The sequence below is a fragment of the Prosopis cineraria genome, unplaced genomic scaffold (assembly GCF_029017545.1).
Source record: "Prosopis cineraria cultivar Desert tree isolate PC_DT_omini unplaced genomic scaffold, ASM2901754v1 PC1, whole genome shotgun sequence".
NCBI lineage: Eukaryota > Viridiplantae > Streptophyta > Magnoliopsida > Fabales > Fabaceae > Prosopis > Prosopis cineraria.
In genome coordinates, this window is record NW_026555332.1 from 21,456,234 (window position 1) to 21,477,403 (window position 21,170).

A 21,170-nucleotide genomic window follows, 5' to 3' on the forward strand; every position below is an offset into this window, starting at 1 on the left:
TTTTTAATGAGTAAGTTAGATTTTTTTACTTGTTATTTCTTTTTAATTTTAGTTTTCATTCATATATATTTCTCACATTCATTCCATAATTCCTTCTTAAAGCTGTGGTGTTGTATCGCACTGCGACCGACATGACTGTGTCCCCTAAGATGAGGGCATTCGAATCTTCAGAGAAATGGGTCACTGTTAAGGTATTCATTTAATTGGTCAAGTTTTTAATCAAGAAATTGTCTCATTATATTGTGCAATTTCATTGATATGTGTTTTTTTATAGTGTCCATTCCAGCCAAATCAGAGCAATGACTGTGGTTATTGCTTGATGAAGTTCAGAAGGACATTATCACTCATGCCCCTACCACATTATCTAACAAGGTATATATATAAAATTTAATTACACTTCAATTATAAATTTTAAACAATTTTAATTAGCTACCTATTAACTTGAAATTGTTGTAACTATTTACTTATAGTACTTCGAGGACATCTATTGCGTTTGTTATACGACTGCACATGTAGAAGAGGTCCTTGAAGAGGTGGCCCAATGTGTTTTCAATATGTGGGTAGCAATAGTAGTTAGGCCGGTACAATAGTTAGTTACATTTATATACACATTTTTAGGCCAATTTTTATGGGATAGGCCACTTAATTTTAAAACATTAGTTTGCAAATAAGTTTAGATTTTAAGGTTAAATGTATAGAAATTTTTATGTTAATTAGATAGGAGATACCATTACAAACATTCATTATATTGCATTATTTTCGTTGCTGGCTGGCTGTTTTTTATCTTTATCTGTATCTTTATGCAGGGGACTGCTTTAAAAGCAGCTACCATATAAAAAAAATTATGTCATTAATACTTGACGGTTATTTCAAAATAACCGTCAAGTATCAATATAGTTGATGCTTGTTTCAAAACAAGCGTCAAGTATTTGTAAATACTTGACGGTTATAAGGAAACAAGCGTCAAGTATTTATGCTGGGAAGTGCATATTTACTTCATATACTTGACGGTTGTTTTCAAATAACCATCAAGTATAAGATTAATACTTGACGGTTTTTAACCGTCAAGTATTATTTCTTTAATATATGTCGCACCCTTACTTGACGGTTAAAAACCATCAAGTATTGGGAAAAATAAGCGTCAAGTATGGGTATTTTATGTGATAGTGAGACCGAGGAAGGAGAGAAAAGACTGAGAGAGAGGAGTCTGAAAAAAAAAGAGAGAGAACGAGCAAGATGGAAAGGCTAAGAGGAGAAGCAAGAAAAGAAGAAAGAGAGAAAGGGTGAAGGGAAAAGCATGCAGTACCGAGTATGTGAGGAAGGAATACTGAGGAAGATGGTGATCTTGACTCATATGATGGATTCGTTTTCACTGGCAGCTATAACGAGTACAAGAAGAATGGGATTGATGTACAATGTGAGGTATAATTTTGGTTCTATTCTTTATAGTCATTTTTTTTTTCACACACACAACTTAGTCATGGCTTTGATTTGACTCTTTCTTATTTAAAATTTTATAGTTCTTTCAAATTTCATATACATGCTTCATTCATTCAAATGATCATATTATTTTGGAAAAAATTAAGAGCATGCATATGTCTAATATGGGACCATTGTTTATTCACAAATAATTTTAAGATATCAACTTGATTTTTGATTTTCACAGGAAATAAAATTGGGTGATTGATAATGGTGATGACATATGAATCATGTTCATTCTAATTGTTAGATGTTATAATCATGACTCTCATTATTTCCTTTCAAAAGGCTTTATATGAGCATTAAGCCTATTTTAAAAAAAAAACTTAAAGAATACATTCTTAAGTCAAAAGAGGGAGTGGAATGTCAAAATAGTTTATTTCTCTCTTCTTTCCATTGCCTTTATTGCATGAATTATTTAGCCAACCATAATAATATGTATCGATTGCAAATGCAAATATCTTGATTATCTATTTATTGCATGAGATTTTAAGAATCTCCATAGGCATTTAAAATGATCCTATATCGTGAAAATTAATAAGATTTCGCAAGTATGAGGATTAACTTTGTATATAATAATATGGGTTTTGAAGGCCCATTATTAAAATTAACTCTTTTTTATATATAATTTAAATCAATAAAATATTTAAATCTAATGAGAGATTTCAAGAATTTTCGTTGAGATTTAAATTAAGTACATCATCGTGTGGGATAATAAATCCTCGCAGATGATGTGATTATCGCTTTGTATACAGTAAATAAATAAATGATTTTTGTAAATAAAATTATAAATGTTTTTAATAAAATTAATTAATTAAATTAATTTATTAAATCTTTTAGTCATATGAGATTTTTGAATATCTATAGATTTCTAGAATAATCATCTTATCGTGAAAGTCAATAAAACTTCACAGGTATAGTGATTAAGATTTTTATGTTTAAAAATGTAAATTGTATAATTACATGTTAAAAATATACTTAAAATATTTACATTATTTCACTCTTTTATCATGAGAGATTTTGAAATCTCCGCAGATATTTAGAATAACTATATTATCGTATGAGCTAATATGGCTCTGCAGGTATAGTGGTTAAATTTTTTAAGAAAATAATAAAACATGAAAAATAATTTTAAAACTCTTTTCTTTATTTCAAAAAAAATTCAAAAATTGAGAAAATGATTGAAATTAAATCACTTTTTGCAATTTAAAACACACATATCAAAATTTTAAAAATTGTTTTATTTGCAAAATGATAAATTATTTTTAATTAATTTCTCTTCAAAAATATTTTCACCAACAATTTATAAGCTCGAACTATGTGGACTTTGATCCCTATCACAGGGTACGTAGGCCTCAGAGTCATATTCTGAGTCAAGTCCTTCCTGTAAATAAATAAATAATTCTCACTTAATTGTTATCATTTTTATATCAAACACATGAATATAAAAGGGATAATTAAAATAATCTTAAAACCATATTAATATCGCACAACAAACTTTAGGTAATCGTTCTCACGAACGGCTGTTGTGGGGTGCCTAACACCTTCCCTACACTCAACCGACTCTCGAACCTTTCTTCTGAATTCACAGACCATCCTTATCCACCGTTTAAATGGTTTCCCAAGATTTTCCTCAAAATCTTAGTGGCGATCCCATTTCTTCGGTCTTCCTTCTGAAGGCCAGAACCTCCGCTCTCGCGCTGTTCGCGTCGCATTTTCGGGTGCGACAACGTGGATTAATAAGGGAGACCTTTCATTAAATGCATGCAATAATTGAGATGGATGTTTATGACTTATTTCCACTGCGTATTGCTCTAATGCATTATGGGTTTGATAATTTTGCAAACAAGTTTTTGGCCAAATCTTTTCAAATAAATTCTTTGAGTACTAATTGGTGTGTGTGGCATGGTGATTTTGTTAATCTTCTCCTACATCTGGAGGATATAAAGGAGGGTTACAGGTTGCTTGGTTGAAATCCTCAATGGTTAGAGTCATTAGAAGCTTTTTAAATTAACTCTTGCACATATGTCACTCTAGATTCATCTTGCTTTGTAGTTTATCATGTAATCCAATATGGCCATTTAATCTTCATCCAAGTCCATATTTGCATCTGCACTTATACACACGAGTGATCAATGCATGTATACAAAATTTTAAATCAAAACTAAAGTCAATTGCAAGAAACAATGTCATTTCTAAGCTCCTAGGTTATAAAACATGATAACCTAGTATTAATGTTTGTCTTGGAACATCCTATAACTTATGTCTTTTGATGTCTCTTTGTAACCTAAAATGAGTTTGAATCTCAAATTTATTTCATTGATCTTATAAAGACAAAAGACATAAACTAAGCTAATGTCCTAAAAATGCCCAAAAATTATCAAAATGACCAAAATACCCTTAGGCTATGAATAAATCCTAATTAATACTAAAGGCCTAAAAATTCCTAATTATACAAGAATTAACCCTCCAAGAATGCAATAATGCAAGAATATCATCCTAAAATGTATGCAATTAATGCAATATGTCAATCACACTAGATTCTCTGAAGAACATCATATCGTCATCTTCTTGCACTTCCTGGACCATGCTTCTTTCCCTTCCTTTTATTTTGTTGTAAAATATTTCATTGACCAAGGACTGTGTATCTAAATGGACATTCTGTTGTTAATGAATGGATTTTAATTGTTATTTATGGACCTTTTGTTGTAAATTTCAAATGGGTGACCTGTAAATTTCATCTCGCAAATTTCAAGTAGGACATAGTTGTTGATTTAATGAAAACAAGTTGTTATTTATAGACTTTTTGTTGTTTTTTATATAGATTTTTCTGCAGCAAACATACATGTTCTGGTGTAGATATTATTTATGGAATTTATGTTGTACAAACTTTGCAATTAACTTGTGCAGATGTTTGTGTGTATTATATAGATAGACCTTATGTTATAAATATATAGACCTTTTGATGTTAATTATGGATGTTTTGTTGTGAATTAGTTAATTATAATTCTCAGTGAATTAAATTATAGGGAGGATAGCTTCTACATCTCACTATGTAAGTAGCATTTCCTAAAACTTCAACTTTTGATCTTTTGATAGTCAAAAGATTGGATTATGTGTTGTGAAAACATGAATATTATCTTATTAATATTAGATATTCAGTTGTGAATTATCTAGATATGATGTATTTGTTCTTGAAAATTCAATGAAAACATATTATTAATATATAAGGACCTTGTATAGATATTCATATGTGCTATATAAAAGGACCTTGTGTTGTTAATACGTGGACCTTGTCATGTTATTCGAATACTTTCAACTTAACTAGACGGACCATATGAAATATATAGATGTTATATTATTAATCAATAGACCTTGTCATGTTATATACAAACTTTCTTTTGTTCATAAACCTGAGAAACTTTTGTAAATGTTCAACTTAACAACACGAACCATGTGAAATGGACGGACATTATATTATTAATAAATGGATATTTTTATATTATATACGAACTTTCTATTATTCACAAACTTGAGAAACTTTTTCAATATTCAGCTTAATCACACAAATCATGTGAAATAGATGGACTTTATATTGTTAACAAATGGATACTTTAATGTTATATATGAAATGTTCTCACTCCATTAAACACAATTAATAAATGAAATACATGGTAATCAGAGCATTAGCTCAAAGAGTGATTACCAAGGTTTAATCCAAAAGTAATGGATCCCAAGTTTTCTAAATATAAATGATTTAAAATCAATCAAAATCTTTCATAATAGAGCAAAAATAAGTTTCAAAAGCATGGGATACCTCATAGGAGTGAAAGAAGTCAAAAATGGTTGAAAAACAAAACATGCGCTGTGATACAGAGTAATACGTCGCGGCTCGGGCACGCTGCGCTGTGGCATGTTGCTCTCTATGTCATGCACTATGGCTTAGGTGCCATGCGCTGCGGCGTGTTGCACGAAATTTCTACTGATTCTGCTGTCATTTGACAGCAGAATCGGAGAACTTCCGACTCGCCCGGATTCTTTATCTGACATCCGAATAATGTGATCTAGGTGTCTACAGAAAGCTCATTACATGAACTAGCTAATGGCATAGGTTTTACTTTCAAAACAAGTCACACTAGGAAGTTAGACACCTAAACACATTTTAACCACTTTTCAACACTTTTACACAAAATGGGTGTCTAAAACCCTCAACAAGTGCAAAAAACTTTTTCTAACACTTGGACCATGTCTAATAGATTTAAGACTACTAGTACAACATGTCATAGACATCGAAACATCAATATAACAAAAATTCACTCCTCAACTCCATTTTACCAAAAACAAAAGGGGAGGTAATTTGTCATTCCCTCAAATCATTCAAAACATACTCAAATCTTCATTTCTACACTTGCACTAGTATTTTAGCCTTATAAACATATATATATATATATATATCAACATACACAAAGGCTAAGGGCCCAAAATATAATTCTATCATTTCCAATAATCAAAATAGTGCAAGTGTGGTGATATGCATCTTAGAATTAGCAAATCATATACCATTACACAATTAAATCTAAACTAGAGGCATACAGTAGGAATATGCTAATTCCCTGCCTCTTTAGTCTTCTCCCTCTTAACACCAGAGCTAGAGCCTGAAAAATGTTAAAGGAAAGGGGTGAGTCTAGCCACTCAGTAACCAAGGTTGAACCTACCCTATGTAGTTATATGTCAATTAAAAACCAAATACATGCACAAGGAAATCAAGTATGTAAAACATGCTAGCATAAATCATATCTTGTCGTTTATCATTAAATGACATCTTTAACTCTCATAACTAGGTGCATTGTCACCATATTCTCAGATATGTGACATGACCCATGCTCATGCGACTTGCCACCACTTAATATGTGTGACACGTCATATATTTACTTAGACAATGATCAACCAACCTTATATCCTTCTTATTTTCTCAAACCGAAACCGTGGGCTATAACACTGATTAGGGCTCCATTTCTGTGACTGGACTACCCAAGCTCACCAATCATGAGGTGTAACCCAGCGAAAGATCACAGGACTCACTCTCTGACTATGGCTTCCCCCATTCTCAAATCCCTGGGGTGTCTCATACCTTAGGCTATTCTCCTCATTGAACCGGTGGAGATAGCTAGATTCTAGTCCATCGACAAACTATGGAATAGTCTCTCGACAAACAGTGGGACAAGGCTATACCCCCATGTACTGGAGGGCAGCCAAAATATCATATGGATTTTTCTCTACTCCTAAATTCCTAGACGAACTTCCGCCACTGATCATGCCATAATCAATACTCACTTGTGTTTACTTTTTCACTTTCATTTATCCACTATTACAACAACCATGTTGGGCTCATGACCTTATGCTACCCAAATGTGTATTCTCATCATTTTCTCAAATTCATTCCATCACTAACACATAAATACCTCTACACATTATCATATTCATTTTTCAAAAGTATAAGCATTTTCATAGTAAAATCCTCTTGACTTTGCATTTTGTATTTTCAAGCCAAAAATAGCTTTTTCATGTACTCAATGAAACTAATATATAGTTTTTTTTTTACTTTATTAATCAATCCCATGCATGTAACATTCACAATTCACATCCAATAATCAATTAACCATCAATTAACATACAACTGCCCGAGATAGAATTTTCTCCCAGTTACCTCAAACCTTTGAGAGGTCAAAGGTCTACCCCTCAATTAACTAGCTTCCAAGCTTGAAATTCTAATCAAATAGGTGATCAAGAGCCAAAACTACAATCAATAAAGTTAAATTCCATCAACACAATAAACTCAATATTTGACCCCTCAATCTCTACTCCCAAATTGCCCAACATTCACTTTACAAGAGTTGGAGCCTATCCATTGAGGTTAATAATTACTTTTAGCCCCCAATAGCATTAATGAGCCATTAAATCTCCATTAATGGCATTACAAACTTCTAACCACCCATAATAAATGAGATTTTTTAGAGATTAATGGTGCCCAACAACTTAAGACACCAAAACTGATTATACCTAGTTTAGATACTCCAATCTACCCCCATTAACTCCATTTGAGTCAACAAATTCAGACCTGTAACCTATATGGATTGAAATTCTACTTCCACTATCAAACCCTAACCATAAACTCATAAATGTGGAAGAAATGGGGAGATTAATGAGTTGATACTTACCTTGGGTATTTATAGGCTTCAAAATACTCTCAAAATTGTTCCCAAGTAAACCCTGGTAGAGCATTGGCGCACCTATCTGTTTCTCCTCTTTTCTTTCTCTCTAATTCTGTCTCATTTTGTGTCTGATAAATTGCAAAAAATGGCCATATGCCGCGGCGGATGCACAATGTGCCTCGACGCATGGCATAGAGAGGTCCTTCCTTTGCTCAGAAATGTTTGTGCACTGCGGCGGACGATCTGCACTCCGCGACATGTGACACAGAACTTCAACTCTTCCTTTTCTTCTCCTTTCAATGCTCGGGTTGACCGCCTCGATATCGAACCCATAATTAGGGCTGAAATACCATCAATTATGATTATTAGACCTGTTTGACCACACACCACTTCAACTTACTTAATTACCCTAATTAGGTTTAATTAATTAGGAAATTAAAACTCAGGATGTTATAATATATGGACTTTCTATTGTTCATAAACTTAAGAAACTATTTCAAATGTTCAGCTTAATCACACAAACCATATGAAACATATAGACATTGTATTGTTAACAAATGGATATTTTTGTGTTATATACGGACTTTCTTTTGTTCATAAGCTTGAGAAACTTTTTCAACTGTTTAGCTTAATCACACAAATCATGTGAAATAGATGGACATTGTGTTGTTAATAAATTGACCTTATCATGTTATATACAAACTTTTTGTTGTTCATAAACCTGAGAAACTTTTTGTTAATCCTAGCCAACTGATAAATTGAACACACATGAACTTTCAGTTGAGAATATATGAATATTGTGTTGTGTATAATAAATATTATGTTGTACATTGTTTGCATAACTTATATATTGTATTAAGCCTAAACTAGACACACATGGACTTACAGTTAAGAATATATGAATATTGTGTTGTATATAGATTATAGTGAATATTGTGTTGTACATTATTTTCCTAAATTGTATATTTTATTAAGCCTAACCTACTGATCAACCAGACACGTATAGACTTTCAATTGAGAATATATGAACATTGTGTTGTGTATAATGAATATTGTATTGTATATGGTTTGCCTAACACATATTTTGTTATGCCTAGCCTGCTGATCAACTGGACACACGTGGACTTTCAGTTGATAATATATAAATATTGTGTTTGTGCATAGTGGATATTGTGTTGTACATTGTCTACCTAATATATATTTTGTTAAGCCTAGCCTATTGATCAACTGAACATGCATGAAGTTTCAGTTAAAAATATATGAACATTGTGTTGTTCATAGTCGACATTGTGCTGTTCATAGTGAACATTGTGTTATACATTGTCGCCTATTGATGTTGTGTTGTACGTTGTTTGCATAACTTGTACATTGTACTAAGCTTATTGATAAATTGGACACGCATGGACTTTCAGTTGATAATATATGAACAATGTGTTGTACATAATAAACATTGTGTTGTAAATTATCACATAGGTTGTGTTTTCAAATTATAAAGGCAAAATTATACTTTTGGTTTCAAGAAAAATTGCAACAAGGGCCCTTGTGCTTGCAATGTAATATTAAAATTTTTTAGGCTTAAAGTGGAATAATATGCCTTTTTAAGGCTCTTAATGTGATTCCCCCTATTTTTTAATATTTTTTGCACCATTTTTTATCCTTGTCTTGGTGGTTTTTTTTTTTTTTTTGAGATTATGAACTGTCAATGCAATAAATGGATACTACTTTGCATTCTCCATCTTCACAAATTCCCCATTAATGTAATTTGGCTTTTTACTCCAAAAAAAAAAATTGACACAACCTGAATTTTATATTTATATTAATTTTTCATTTTTTTAAATCTATACTAAAAATTCAACAAAACTTAGGGTTTTTTTTCTGCCAAAGCAAAACTTGGTTATTCTACATCAAATAATGAACTATAATTATACACTCCCTCTGTTTAAAAATATGAGACATTTTTTGAGAAGTTAAATGTTTAAAAATATAATGCATTTTTAGTCTTTTGAGGTATAATCATTATCTTTTTTTTTTTCAAAAGTGCCCCTATTGATCACTTTATATTTATTATAGGGTGTTTAATAAAGGTAAATATAAAAAGATAGGATTACTTTAAAAGTAGGTAATCACTTTATTAGGAGGTGAGATTCATTTAAAAATGCCTTATATTTTTTAACAGAGGGACTACATAACTTACAAATAAAAACAATATAATTATATATAAATAATAATAAATGAAATTTTCTTGACATTGACTAATTAAATTATTTAAAAAATGTATACATTTAACATACTATATTTTAAGAAAAAATTAATATTACCTTAAATATATTTTAAAAATATTTTAATTTAGAAACTTTAGGTTATGTTTGGATGGGTGGATTTAAGTTGGGAATTTAAATTTGAGTCAAGTTATAAAAAAGATTGAATTAGGATTTAAGATAATAAGGGTTTAGAAAAGATTTTAAATTCTAAAGAGATTGATATAGAACTTAAATTTGAATTTAAATTTAAATTAAATCTAAATTTATATATTTTTAATTACTTAAATAATAAATTTGATTTAAATTTAAATTTATGTATATTCAAATACAGTAATAGTGTATATTTTATTTCTAAAATTTTAGATTTTTCAAACTACACAATTCATTCTCAAAAAGGATAAGAGCTCTCAATTTCTAAGTCCTTTCGCTAGTCAGGCGAAGTCCATAATTGCTGCTAAAGACTTGACTTGACTTTGGTCAACACGGTCATACGGACTCGGAGTTTCCCGAACTTCTATAAATTTGTGTCATCCACCTTCACTTCACCACAGTACTGAACCATCTAATCTCTCCTCTTTACAACGTACCTTAACTATTTAACTTCCAAGTTCCAACATAACAGTAAAACGCAAATGAAGGTAAGAAACCCTGGTCTTTCAAATTTCCAAGCTTGAATGAATATTTGATTCCCTTTACATCTGATAGCTGCTTGATGATTTATCTCCTTGCAGAAAATAGTGTTGAAGGTGGACTTTCACGATGAAAGAATCAAGCAAAAGGCCATGAAAACGACCTCAGGCATTTCAGGTATTCAATCAAACCAAACTCTCGTGAAGTTCAAATCAAGAAACAGAGCGAAACCCAGATCACTTAATAGCATCAAAAACTAACTAGATTAAGCAAATATGATCTTGTGTTTAATTAAGTCTTCTAAGTTAAAAAAAAACGCTGGAGGTGTTTTAAAACCCAACTTCACTCAAGTTTAGATTAGATAATTGTATGCCTCTCCGAAAACTATGGGGAAAAATTGACTGTTTTGGTTTTGTTTTACAGGGGTTGAGTCAGTGAATGTAGACATGAAGGACAAGAAATTAACTGTCATTGGAGACATCGACCCAGTTAATGTTGTGAGAAAGCTAAGGAAGTTGTGTCGTACAGAGATAGTGTCAGTGGGAGCAGCCAAAGAGTCTGAGAAGAAAACAGAAGAAAAGATAGAGAATATAGCTAAAGCCGCAATGGTGCCAGCCCCTCTGAGTTACAGCCATGTTTACTATCCACCACCCTATTCTGTTGGAACTGTGGAAGAGTATCCTAGTGGCTGTGTCATCTGCTAAATTAATGGAAATGTGGCGTAGTTTTTTATTTTTTTTCTTTTCCGTTCTCTCTCTCTCTCTGTGTTTTTTTTTTTTTTAAAATTTTGCCTCCTCATTGTTTTGGATTGAAAGTGGTGTGCTCGAAGGGGGTTTGTTGTACAAATGCAATCCAGAATTGTACTGAACACGCGTGTGGCAAAGAGCATGTTTCTCACAAGGATTAGACATCCAAAACTTTGGTTAACATTGACACCCTAAAAACTTGTATCGGTAACCATTGGCCGACACGTGTTAAGAGTGCTCCGAACCAAATTCGTCTTTAGAGTTCAAAATCTAGCATTGGCACAAACTAGGTCATTATGAATTTAAGTATCACAAGGGATCCTTTGTCTTTTGAGCTCTAAAACTTGAGCGCACCATGCTAGTACTCGCGTCTTTGAGCATCCAAAGGTTATTCTATAATTCTAAAATTTCTGTGGGAACACTTTGTCTCGCTGGTGAGTTTGAGACACATCACTCAAAGAACAATCTATGACATTTACTGAAACACTGGTGAGTAGGGCTTGACCAATGTAAGGAATAGATGTAGATTATGCATTGCACAAAGAAGTTTTCTAAATTTAAAATTCAACAATGTGTATGTCAGAGCCTAAGATTTATCTCTCAAAAGCTTTTGACTTTTCACCATGTATGCAATTGTCAGCTCTTTGAATTCAAGGTTTTTAACATTTGATTTAAGATAAATATAGATATTAAAGTCATAAAAGCTAATCCACTCTTGATATAGAACCTATGCTCTCTCTGATTGATTTTATCATAGATAATTTATAATTTGCACAAACAAATTTTATTTGAGTTTTGTTATTATCAAAACAAAATATTCAACATTTAACATAATATTTTTATTTAAATATTATCATAATTAATTATTTAAATTTTTTTAAACTGGGGGAAATAAATTATTAGATTATAAGTCTTTCAACATAATTACAAATAGAAATTAACATTCCTAATTGCATTAAAAATTAGATTAAAATATAAGTTTTAAAAAATACAAGAGATCTACTTCTTACTTTAAAAAATGTAAGATATTTTTAACCGAATCTTACCTCTCAATAAAGTAGTTACTTGTCTTTAAATTAACCATATCTTTTTATATTTACTCCTATTTAATAGGGTGTTTTATCTTAAAATAAATATAAAATAATTCATTCAATAAGAGTACTTTTAAACAAAAATTAATGATAACAATTTAAAAATTAAATTTAGTCTTACATTTTTTTATATAATTTTAACAAAATTGGAGGAACATTTGCTTTGTCCAGCGCTCATCTCTGTTCACCGCTCTCCTCTCTCCCAGCTTACCACCATCTGACTTGTCATTTTCTTTGCTATTTTTATTCAATCCTTCTCCATTGACTCCTCCTGTTCATTTTCAGGATTTCGTTCTACCTAGTCAGTTTCTTCATGGCTGTACTGAAGAATACCATCTTACTTGATCAAGAATGGTGCGAAAATCATTATTTGTTTGCTAAAGTTCATGATAATAGAAGATTTCATCCTTCAAAGTTTCAAGCTTACGTCTCACGGTTTTGGCAACTGAGAGATGATGTTCAAGTCATTCAGTCTCGCGAGAATCGTTTTCTTTTTTTCAGCAACACTTGTACTTGAATTTCATGCTAAATGGTGGGTCTTGGATTTTCAATGTTTATTTGGTCATTTTGAAGAAGTGGGAACCTTTTTTACGACTTCAGGATGTTTCTTTCAACATGGTTCCAATTCGGACTCATATATACGGTCTACCTATTCAATTCTACACTACTTCGTTTGCATCAATAATTGGAGAATCTATAGGTACCCTTTTGTCTTATGATGAATGTAGCTTCAACAACTCTTTTGGAATCAAGTTACGGGTTCTCCATGATATTTCCCAGCCTTTAAAACGACAAGGAGTCCTTGCTTTTGCTGACGGCCATGAATATGATGGCCTTTAGATTGATCATTAATAATTCTCTTATTCAATCCTTTGATCATAGTTACCCGGATTACCTGCAACAGCAGTCATTTTCTGGAAAGCACAAGGTGTCCTTCTTAAAATCTGATCACGTCAATATAATAACATCTGAAAATTCTATCAGCTCCACTAGTTGCCACGTATTTTCTCCAACAGAGGACTGTCACAATCTGCTTCCTCCCTCTCATCTCACATGGTTCAGACATCATCATGCAGGTTCTCCAACTTTTGTGCTGCCAAACAACTCGTCCTTTGCTGATCTTAGTTTTGTTAATTGCTGCTACTAAAGCTTCTGAGGCTCTGTTTTATTGTCATTGTTGAAAGCGGAAATACACTGTTTTGCAATTGTGAAACATAGTTGGGACTGAATTCTGGGTTTGACGAGGTTTTTGCCGAAAAACCTCGTCTTTAAGGATGATTCTGAGGGGGACCTTCATGGAATGCAGCATCGTGGAGGTCCAATGGCAGGTGCTGCAGCTTTTTGGAATATTTTTATCTACCTTGTTCTGTTTTTTGGGTCTTCGTTCTTGTTTCAGTTTTTTAGTCTCTTTGTTCAGTATCTGTTTGTTCGTTGTCTCTTGGTTCCTTACTTGTTTTTATTGCAGTGCATTCTTATAAGATTTCTCAAAAACCAAAGCTTTTATGGCTTTGGGTTTTCAAATTCAAATCCTACGGGATATTTGTTACTCTGTTGATTTCTAGGTTAATATGAAATCAGCCACAACTCTTTTCGCTATGCATTCGAAAAGTTGCAATGGACCAATCTTTGGATTGGTTACTTATTTAAAAACTGCGAGCTCTAACTCTTCATATCTGCATGCTCGTACATATTTTAAGAAGGATCAAGTGTTACTATTTGTCTCTCTTCTTTTCTGTGTCAGTCTGGTTCCATGTGGGTTTTCTTCCGTTTGTTATAATAGTGTTGCATTTAGACTCCGTTATTACATGGGCTTTTAGATTTTTTTGTACTAAAAGCTCTTTTGTTTGTCATCGTTTTACTATATTAATATAATTTGACTTATCATCAAAGAAGAAAAAAAAATAGGAGGAGTTATTGTATTTTACTGGTATAATTTTATAAAAGGAAATGGTTTCATGTCACCCAGTCGTTGCCGGCCGGTTGCCAAGTTAAATGACAAAAGAAATTTGACTGGAGGCATTAAATATTTATATTATTTAAACTATTAAAATTCATATCAGTTAAAATAAACTCACTTATTCATTTAACTTAAATAAAGTATGAATTTAAAATTATTAATATAAATTTTAATAATTTAGATAATACAAACACTAATGAATTAACTACAGTAATTGAATTTAAATCCGGTGCATCACAATATGGTGACATCACACTACATGCACGTTGGCATTGCACCTGGCGAGAAAGCTAATAAGTAATATTGTTTTTTTTTTTTTACCATCAAGTAATATCAGATAAAATGTATAAAATTTCTATATATGAAAAAGATATAATGCATACAAGATAAAAGAATGAAATGAATAATTAATTTATTAAATATTAGTAATAAAAAATGTTAAAAATTACACCCAGAATATTATCATATTTTTCATAATTTTTATTTCATAACAATCTCATTAAATATAAAATTATAAATTAAATCTCATATATGTGTGTTCCTATATATATATATATATATATATTAAAAAAATTAGATTGACGAATTAAAGAGAAAGGTTGTATTCTTTTTTTTGGCCAAAAGACAAAGGTTGTATTCGCGTCAAACCTTCAACTGATGGCTAGGGAATAGACACGGAGGAGAGTGTTGGGCCCACAATGACGTACTCGACCAATCTTGGCACGTGGCAGATTGTTAGGGCGTAGCCTCATCAAAGTTATAATATGAGAAACGACGAAGATCAAGCCCGGAAGGAAGAAGAAGCCTTCGTGGAAAGGTCACGTCTACCTTTTGATGTACATTTTTTAAAAAGCCAAAACCATTAATGTAAACAAAGCAAACAATAATTAATGAAAAAATAATAATTAAATCTCAAAAGATTAATTTTATTTAAAGTAAATCTCAAAATATTTTGAAATACCAGTTAAATCTCTAGGTCCTTAAGTGATATTTTAATATCATGGGAAATGACTGAAATACTATTTTTTGACTGGTGAAATTTTGAAGTTGCTCATTCTCTACTCTACCTTAGTGATTACTTGCAAACGAGCAGAGAAAAGTTGTCTGTCGTCTCTTCCTTGCCTCACCATTAGTGACACCAATGATCGTTCTCTTCTCTACCCTAAGCGATTACTTGCAATCAAGTAAAGGAAAGCTATTTGTCCCTTCCCTGCCTAAGTAGAGCTCAAGTTCATTATCTCTTTCACGTCTTGTGTTCGTTATCGCATCTTGTCAGGCTTTTTCATTCAAGGTTAAGTGTCTAGTTTTACCTCATCCGCATTGGAATTTTATGACTTGGATGCGATTCGATTGCTTGTTATCTCTCCCATTTCCGGATATTGATGTTCCTTTTTTACTTGTCCTCTCAATTGAATGTGGTTTGTGATCTAAATAGGTCTATGGATGATGATGAATTTTTATGTTTTGTTCGTGTCTTGGCGTGATTCTTGGTATTGTATAGAATTATGATTGCTTTTTTTTTTTCTTTTTTCTAGTTGAAAAGTTTTTTTTACAAGTGAGCTGTGCTTATTAGCCAATGGAAACCTTAGTCGGTGCATCCATTGCATGATTTTTAATCAATATCTTATGAAATTAGCACTTACTCTCGTGCGATGCACAGGAAGCATTAATATTGATTATAAAAGAATTTAATACAATTGCTATCAATTAAGTTACATATCTACGGTAACTAACGTACTAACACTTTATTCTATAAATTGAAGAAAATAGATCAGAATAAATTAATCATAATAAATAAAAAGATTCACCTTATGGATATCAGTGTATGACCAACATATAACATGAACAAACATGAAATGATAGCAATATTAAGGATTAGAAGGTTTTGCATAACAATAAGACACCTTAATCTACAATCACATCACAAAAGGCTATCTCCTTGATGGAAGTAAATCATTAAAAATCTCCCTATACATGACATTTGCAATTCTATTCTTTGGCAAATTGTGGTTGTCATGTATGAGAATCTTCAATCCCTCCATACTCCTAACTCTAGAAAGTGCAACATATAATTGACCGTGCGTGAAGACAGGTTTAGGCAAGTATAATCCAACATGTTGTAAAGATTGTCCTTGACTTTTATTTATTGTCATAGCAAAAGAAAGACTAATAGGGACTTGTCTTCTTTGCATTCGAAATGGCCATTTACTCTCATAAAGATTCATGTCCATCCTATGTATTAGCACTTTCTGAGAATCTTAATATGCTCGTATTTGATTGAATTACTGATTTCTATTCATCTCTTCCTTGCCCTATGCTTCTGCTCATTTTATTTCCAAATTGGTTGTGTGATATATACTCATTTATGTTTAGAGTAAATATTTTCTTGGTTTCTATCTTTTCTATATTGGAATTGAGCTTAGGGATATTTGATTTGGTTGGCGGGACTTTAGTTCTGTCATTTTTGGATTTAATTAACTTATGTCACATATAAAACTAAAACAGTGAGAGATAGAAGATAGAGCGAAAACTATATATTAGACAAGTCAGATAAAAATAAAAAAACACACCATGACTTTTACCTCAACATTTTTTAGATTAGTAGAAGCATGAAATGCAGTTAATTGTCTACCCAAAAATTCACCACGTCTATGAACATATTATGCTGTTGGCAAGTTGTACAACTCCTCATCTGAAATAACATAACATTCTCATTATTGACACTATCACTTTCAACTGAAGACCACATCTTTGATCACTCCACAAACTCAATCACCTTTTCCAAGCATTTTTAATTATAAGTTGAAGAATTTTTGAGGAACTTGAACATCAATACATGGCAGAAAAAGAAAAAATTCACGTTACTTTTATGGCAAAATCATCTGTCACAGGTATCTTGTTCTTGTATGCAACTATAAGCCTAACATAGCAAAACTTGTTTAATCCAAGGCCAGCTGCTGTCATGTCATGGACAATTGCATACCTGGATTAATAAGAATTTACATAGTATACCATTTTGAAAAAATAATTACTTTTAAGTAGAAACTTAAAAGTATATATCACAATATATACACCAATTATGTCATAAACTATTTATTGGAGTAATGTCACCTTTCAAGTATTATCTTACAACAGAATTTTATGTGTTTATCTTATCTGTAGTTTGATTAGAAAGATAGTTGGAGAACCTATTACTATTACTAATGGTGAAATTTTCTTAGATTATTTCTCGATTTTATTCTGCATTAGATGCTTTTCCATGTTATAGATCAATATATATAGTAATGTATTATTATTCCTTTGACCAAGGTTATTTGTATCAAATTTTAGGAGAGCTTGTGGGTAGAGAATATTCCTTTATTAAGGCTTTTCCAGGTCTTTGCTGCTACCTTCTTTGCATAGTTCTGTAATTTATATTTTAGTCTATACATGGTACTAAGTGCACTTGAAACTTCTACTTTGAAGGCTTCTTAGTGATAGGGATATTTTATTAGAGCCCCTTTGTCTCCTTCTTGATCACATCTGTCCTTCTCTCACATGGGATGTGGGAGTTTGGGCTCTTAATTATTATGGTATGTATTCATATAAGTGAAGAACCTAGAGTTGATCTCTGAATAAACTAGTAATGTCTTGTATCCTGCCTTTTTATTTCTCCACTCTCCTTCTCTAATAGAATAGTCTTCTTAATTGTTATATGTATGTATACACAAAGGTAAAGTACATCCGATCAAGCCATCAATGAAAGGCCTGGACTTAATCTCCTTTAGATAAACCAGCAATTCTTGTACTTTATGTATTTCTCTGCACTACTTTTCTAATGAAATCATTTATCTACGTGCAAAGTAGGGTAAAACACTGCCATCAATTAGAACTTAAAAGTACCTTTCTCAACATAATTTTTTCAATATCTAGTACTATTTTGAGCTTTCAATTCTTTAACTTTAGATTAAGTTTTAATTTGATTTGTTAACATTAGAATTAAATTGTATTTTCTTCCATGAGCTATTTTGTTAGAAGAACTAAGTATCATAAACTATTTATTGGAGTAATGTCACCTTTCAAGTATTAAAATCAACGTGAATGTTGCCCTTGACTAATAAACATTGAAGTTAATTGTTTACTTTATATTGACTTTGAGTTAAAGAATATTGTTATTTTTTGTCCCTAAAGTTTCATGATGGAGAAACTAACACTCTAACGTTTAATAATATAGAGCAATTGAAATCCCTATCTTTTTATTTTCACTGAAGCCTATCATATTTAGGTTGTCATCTGGCTTGCTAACTAGATACTTCTTTCAATACTATTTATAAACCATTATTAGCCATATATAACTATATTACACCTAGCATAATGAAACTTGAAAATTGTTGAAATACATTGTTCATCCAACAATTCTTCCCCTCATATCAACTACTAACATATCTTATGGCAACCCCCACCCACACACATCAATGACTAGGTAATGTAATTAATTGTATGAACGGAACAATGATACCCAACATGGTTATTATGTCTCTATGTGTGTGTCTATTATGTCTTTGTGTGTGTGTTTTAGAGGATTCCTAGCATTTGTATAGGGATGATATTTGTAATGATATGGCTTGGGATTGTAATCATTGTGTATACATGTTCTTTAGGTTTAGCTTATCTGTAATCACAGTGGCCTGATGTTTTCAAAAATGACTATCATTAGCCTATTAAAATTGAGCATGCATCTAACTCTGGTTGTAGCATCAAGTGTGATAAACTACTTGCAATTTATGCTATCTCGTTTCTCCTTTTTCATATTTTCCAAAGTTTTAATTAATCCAATAAAAGCTGCCACCCTGCATGTTCACTATTCCATAATAGTGTATATGTAGTGGTGTGTTTTTGGGCATAACATGTGGCTGAATTTGTTTCATTTGCTTTTGTTGCAGACCAAAAAAAAGTAATTTGCAATTGAGACACCAAGAAATTATAGACAATAAGAAAGCTATAACAAAAAAGAAGTCTGGATATGACAACTTTAAGAAAGAGTTTCTAAAAAAAGTGAAGGAAAATTTAGTGGTCTTATAGAAGCCAATGATTCAATGAGAGAAAGTTGGCAAAAATTATCAAATGCCGAACAAGAAAGATACAGAAACATGGCTTTAATAGATAGACGAGGAAAAGAATCAACATCTTATTCAACAATAATGGTATCACTCACTTATATTTATTTTGAATTAATGAGTCATTTTTGAATATGATTGTCATACATTGTATGGTGTTATATTATCCCTCTTAGTATGTAGGTTCCATTTAATATGCATTGCTCTCCTGGCTAGTTCAAGGAAGTTGTGGAATACATATCCAAATATAAGAGGTATGTGCCAAGGTCAAGAAAATGTGGTTCCAATCTCTCTTGCATTTTAAATTCAATAAACTACCGAGGGAGTTATGTGAACAAGTAATTACTGCTTTTGACACACCAACCTCAACACTTGGAATTAGAAGGAAGAAATTAAGTGTTAATGGGAAGGATGTGCACACTATCTTAGGTGTGCCTTATGGTGGGAAAGCTGTCTCTTTAAACAATGACAACGAAGCATCTGAAGCATTAAAGAAGAATTATCTTGATAAACTCTTCACTGAGTTGAAGAGTATGATAATATTCGGCAAGGCTGAAAAAAATTTTGAGATGGTGTTTTTGTTATTCACTCTTGGAGCATTTCTCTATCCCACAATAAGTACAACTATTAGTATGAGGAGTATTAAAACTTTGAGTAGCAAGAAAAAATGTTCAAGAATATGATTGGTCATCTTTTGTGTTGTTGGAGGTTGTTAGAGAAATTTTGACTTAGAAGACAGCTTATTTTTCTTACTGGTATAGACTATTTCTATTCATTCTATATTTTGTTTCAATTTATTTATTATTAGTTAGATTATAATTATCTTTCTAGTGCAGATATTTTACATGCATCATTTTCCATTGGGCCTAACACTGTCAGTAAATGGTGGAAGGCTCGTGATGCATTTGTGGAACCAAGATATAGTGCAAAAACGGATCATGTTGGAAAAAGAAAGCATCCATGGCATTATTTATGGTGGTCAAACTAATGAAGTATCTAAAGTTTTACCTCTACTTACACCGATAACTCACTCGGTATATATATGTCTATAATTTATTTGTATATGTACTGGTTTTTATTTGCTTAATAAACTTGGTATTGAAACTTGGTTAGGGTGTGAGGGAAATATATGAAGACTTTTTACAATATGCAAATACCTTTGCAAGTAAAGTGCTAAAGTTGCAACAAAGTTTTGACCAGCTTCAAATATCTAATAGGAAAGCTATCGTGAGGTTGATGAACCAAGCAAAGAAGAAGTGGAGGAAGAGGAATGTGGAGATGAAGACGAAGCTAAAGATGATGATGAAGATGGAGACCTCTGGTATAGATGAAGCTGAAGATGCACATGACAATAGAGATGGGGATGAAGATGAGGATGATAGTGGACATAGAGATAAAGCTAGAGCTGGATCTGAAGAAGATGAAGAAGAAGGCTCCGATAGTAAGAAAGAAACTACAGAACTTTTTCCTGTTCAAGAAAGTGAAGAAAGACAAGATGGCAAGAAGAGGAGGAGAATAGATGAAAGCTTGATAATTTAAAGGTTTGAAAGGAAAAGGGTTGAGGTAAATTGGTCACCTTTTCTAAAAGAACCAATACAAGGGAGACTTACTAAGGAACAACAAATATATCAATATCGCACTAGGCCAACTAATAAAGTAGAGGGTGAAGAGTAAGTACTGTGATATTATTTTTTGATA

At 31.8% G+C, this 21,170-nt stretch overlaps 1 protein-coding gene across 1 annotated transcript; it reads left to right on the top strand.

Moving 5' to 3' along the window:
* Nucleotides 1-10,507: 10,507 nt before the first annotated feature.
* On the top strand, nucleotides 10,508-11,836 carry LOC129293651 (heavy metal-associated isoprenylated plant protein 39-like). Its single transcript, XM_054932079.1, has 3 exons — nucleotides 10,508-10,590; nucleotides 10,684-10,759; nucleotides 11,006-11,836. Exons 1-3 carry the CDS (start codon nucleotides 10,585-10,587, stop codon nucleotides 11,284-11,286), a joined length of 363 nt encoding a protein of 120 aa, XP_054788054.1. The 5' UTR covers nucleotides 10,508-10,584; the 3' UTR covers nucleotides 11,287-11,836.
* Nucleotides 11,837-21,170: the final 9,334 nt, after the last annotated feature.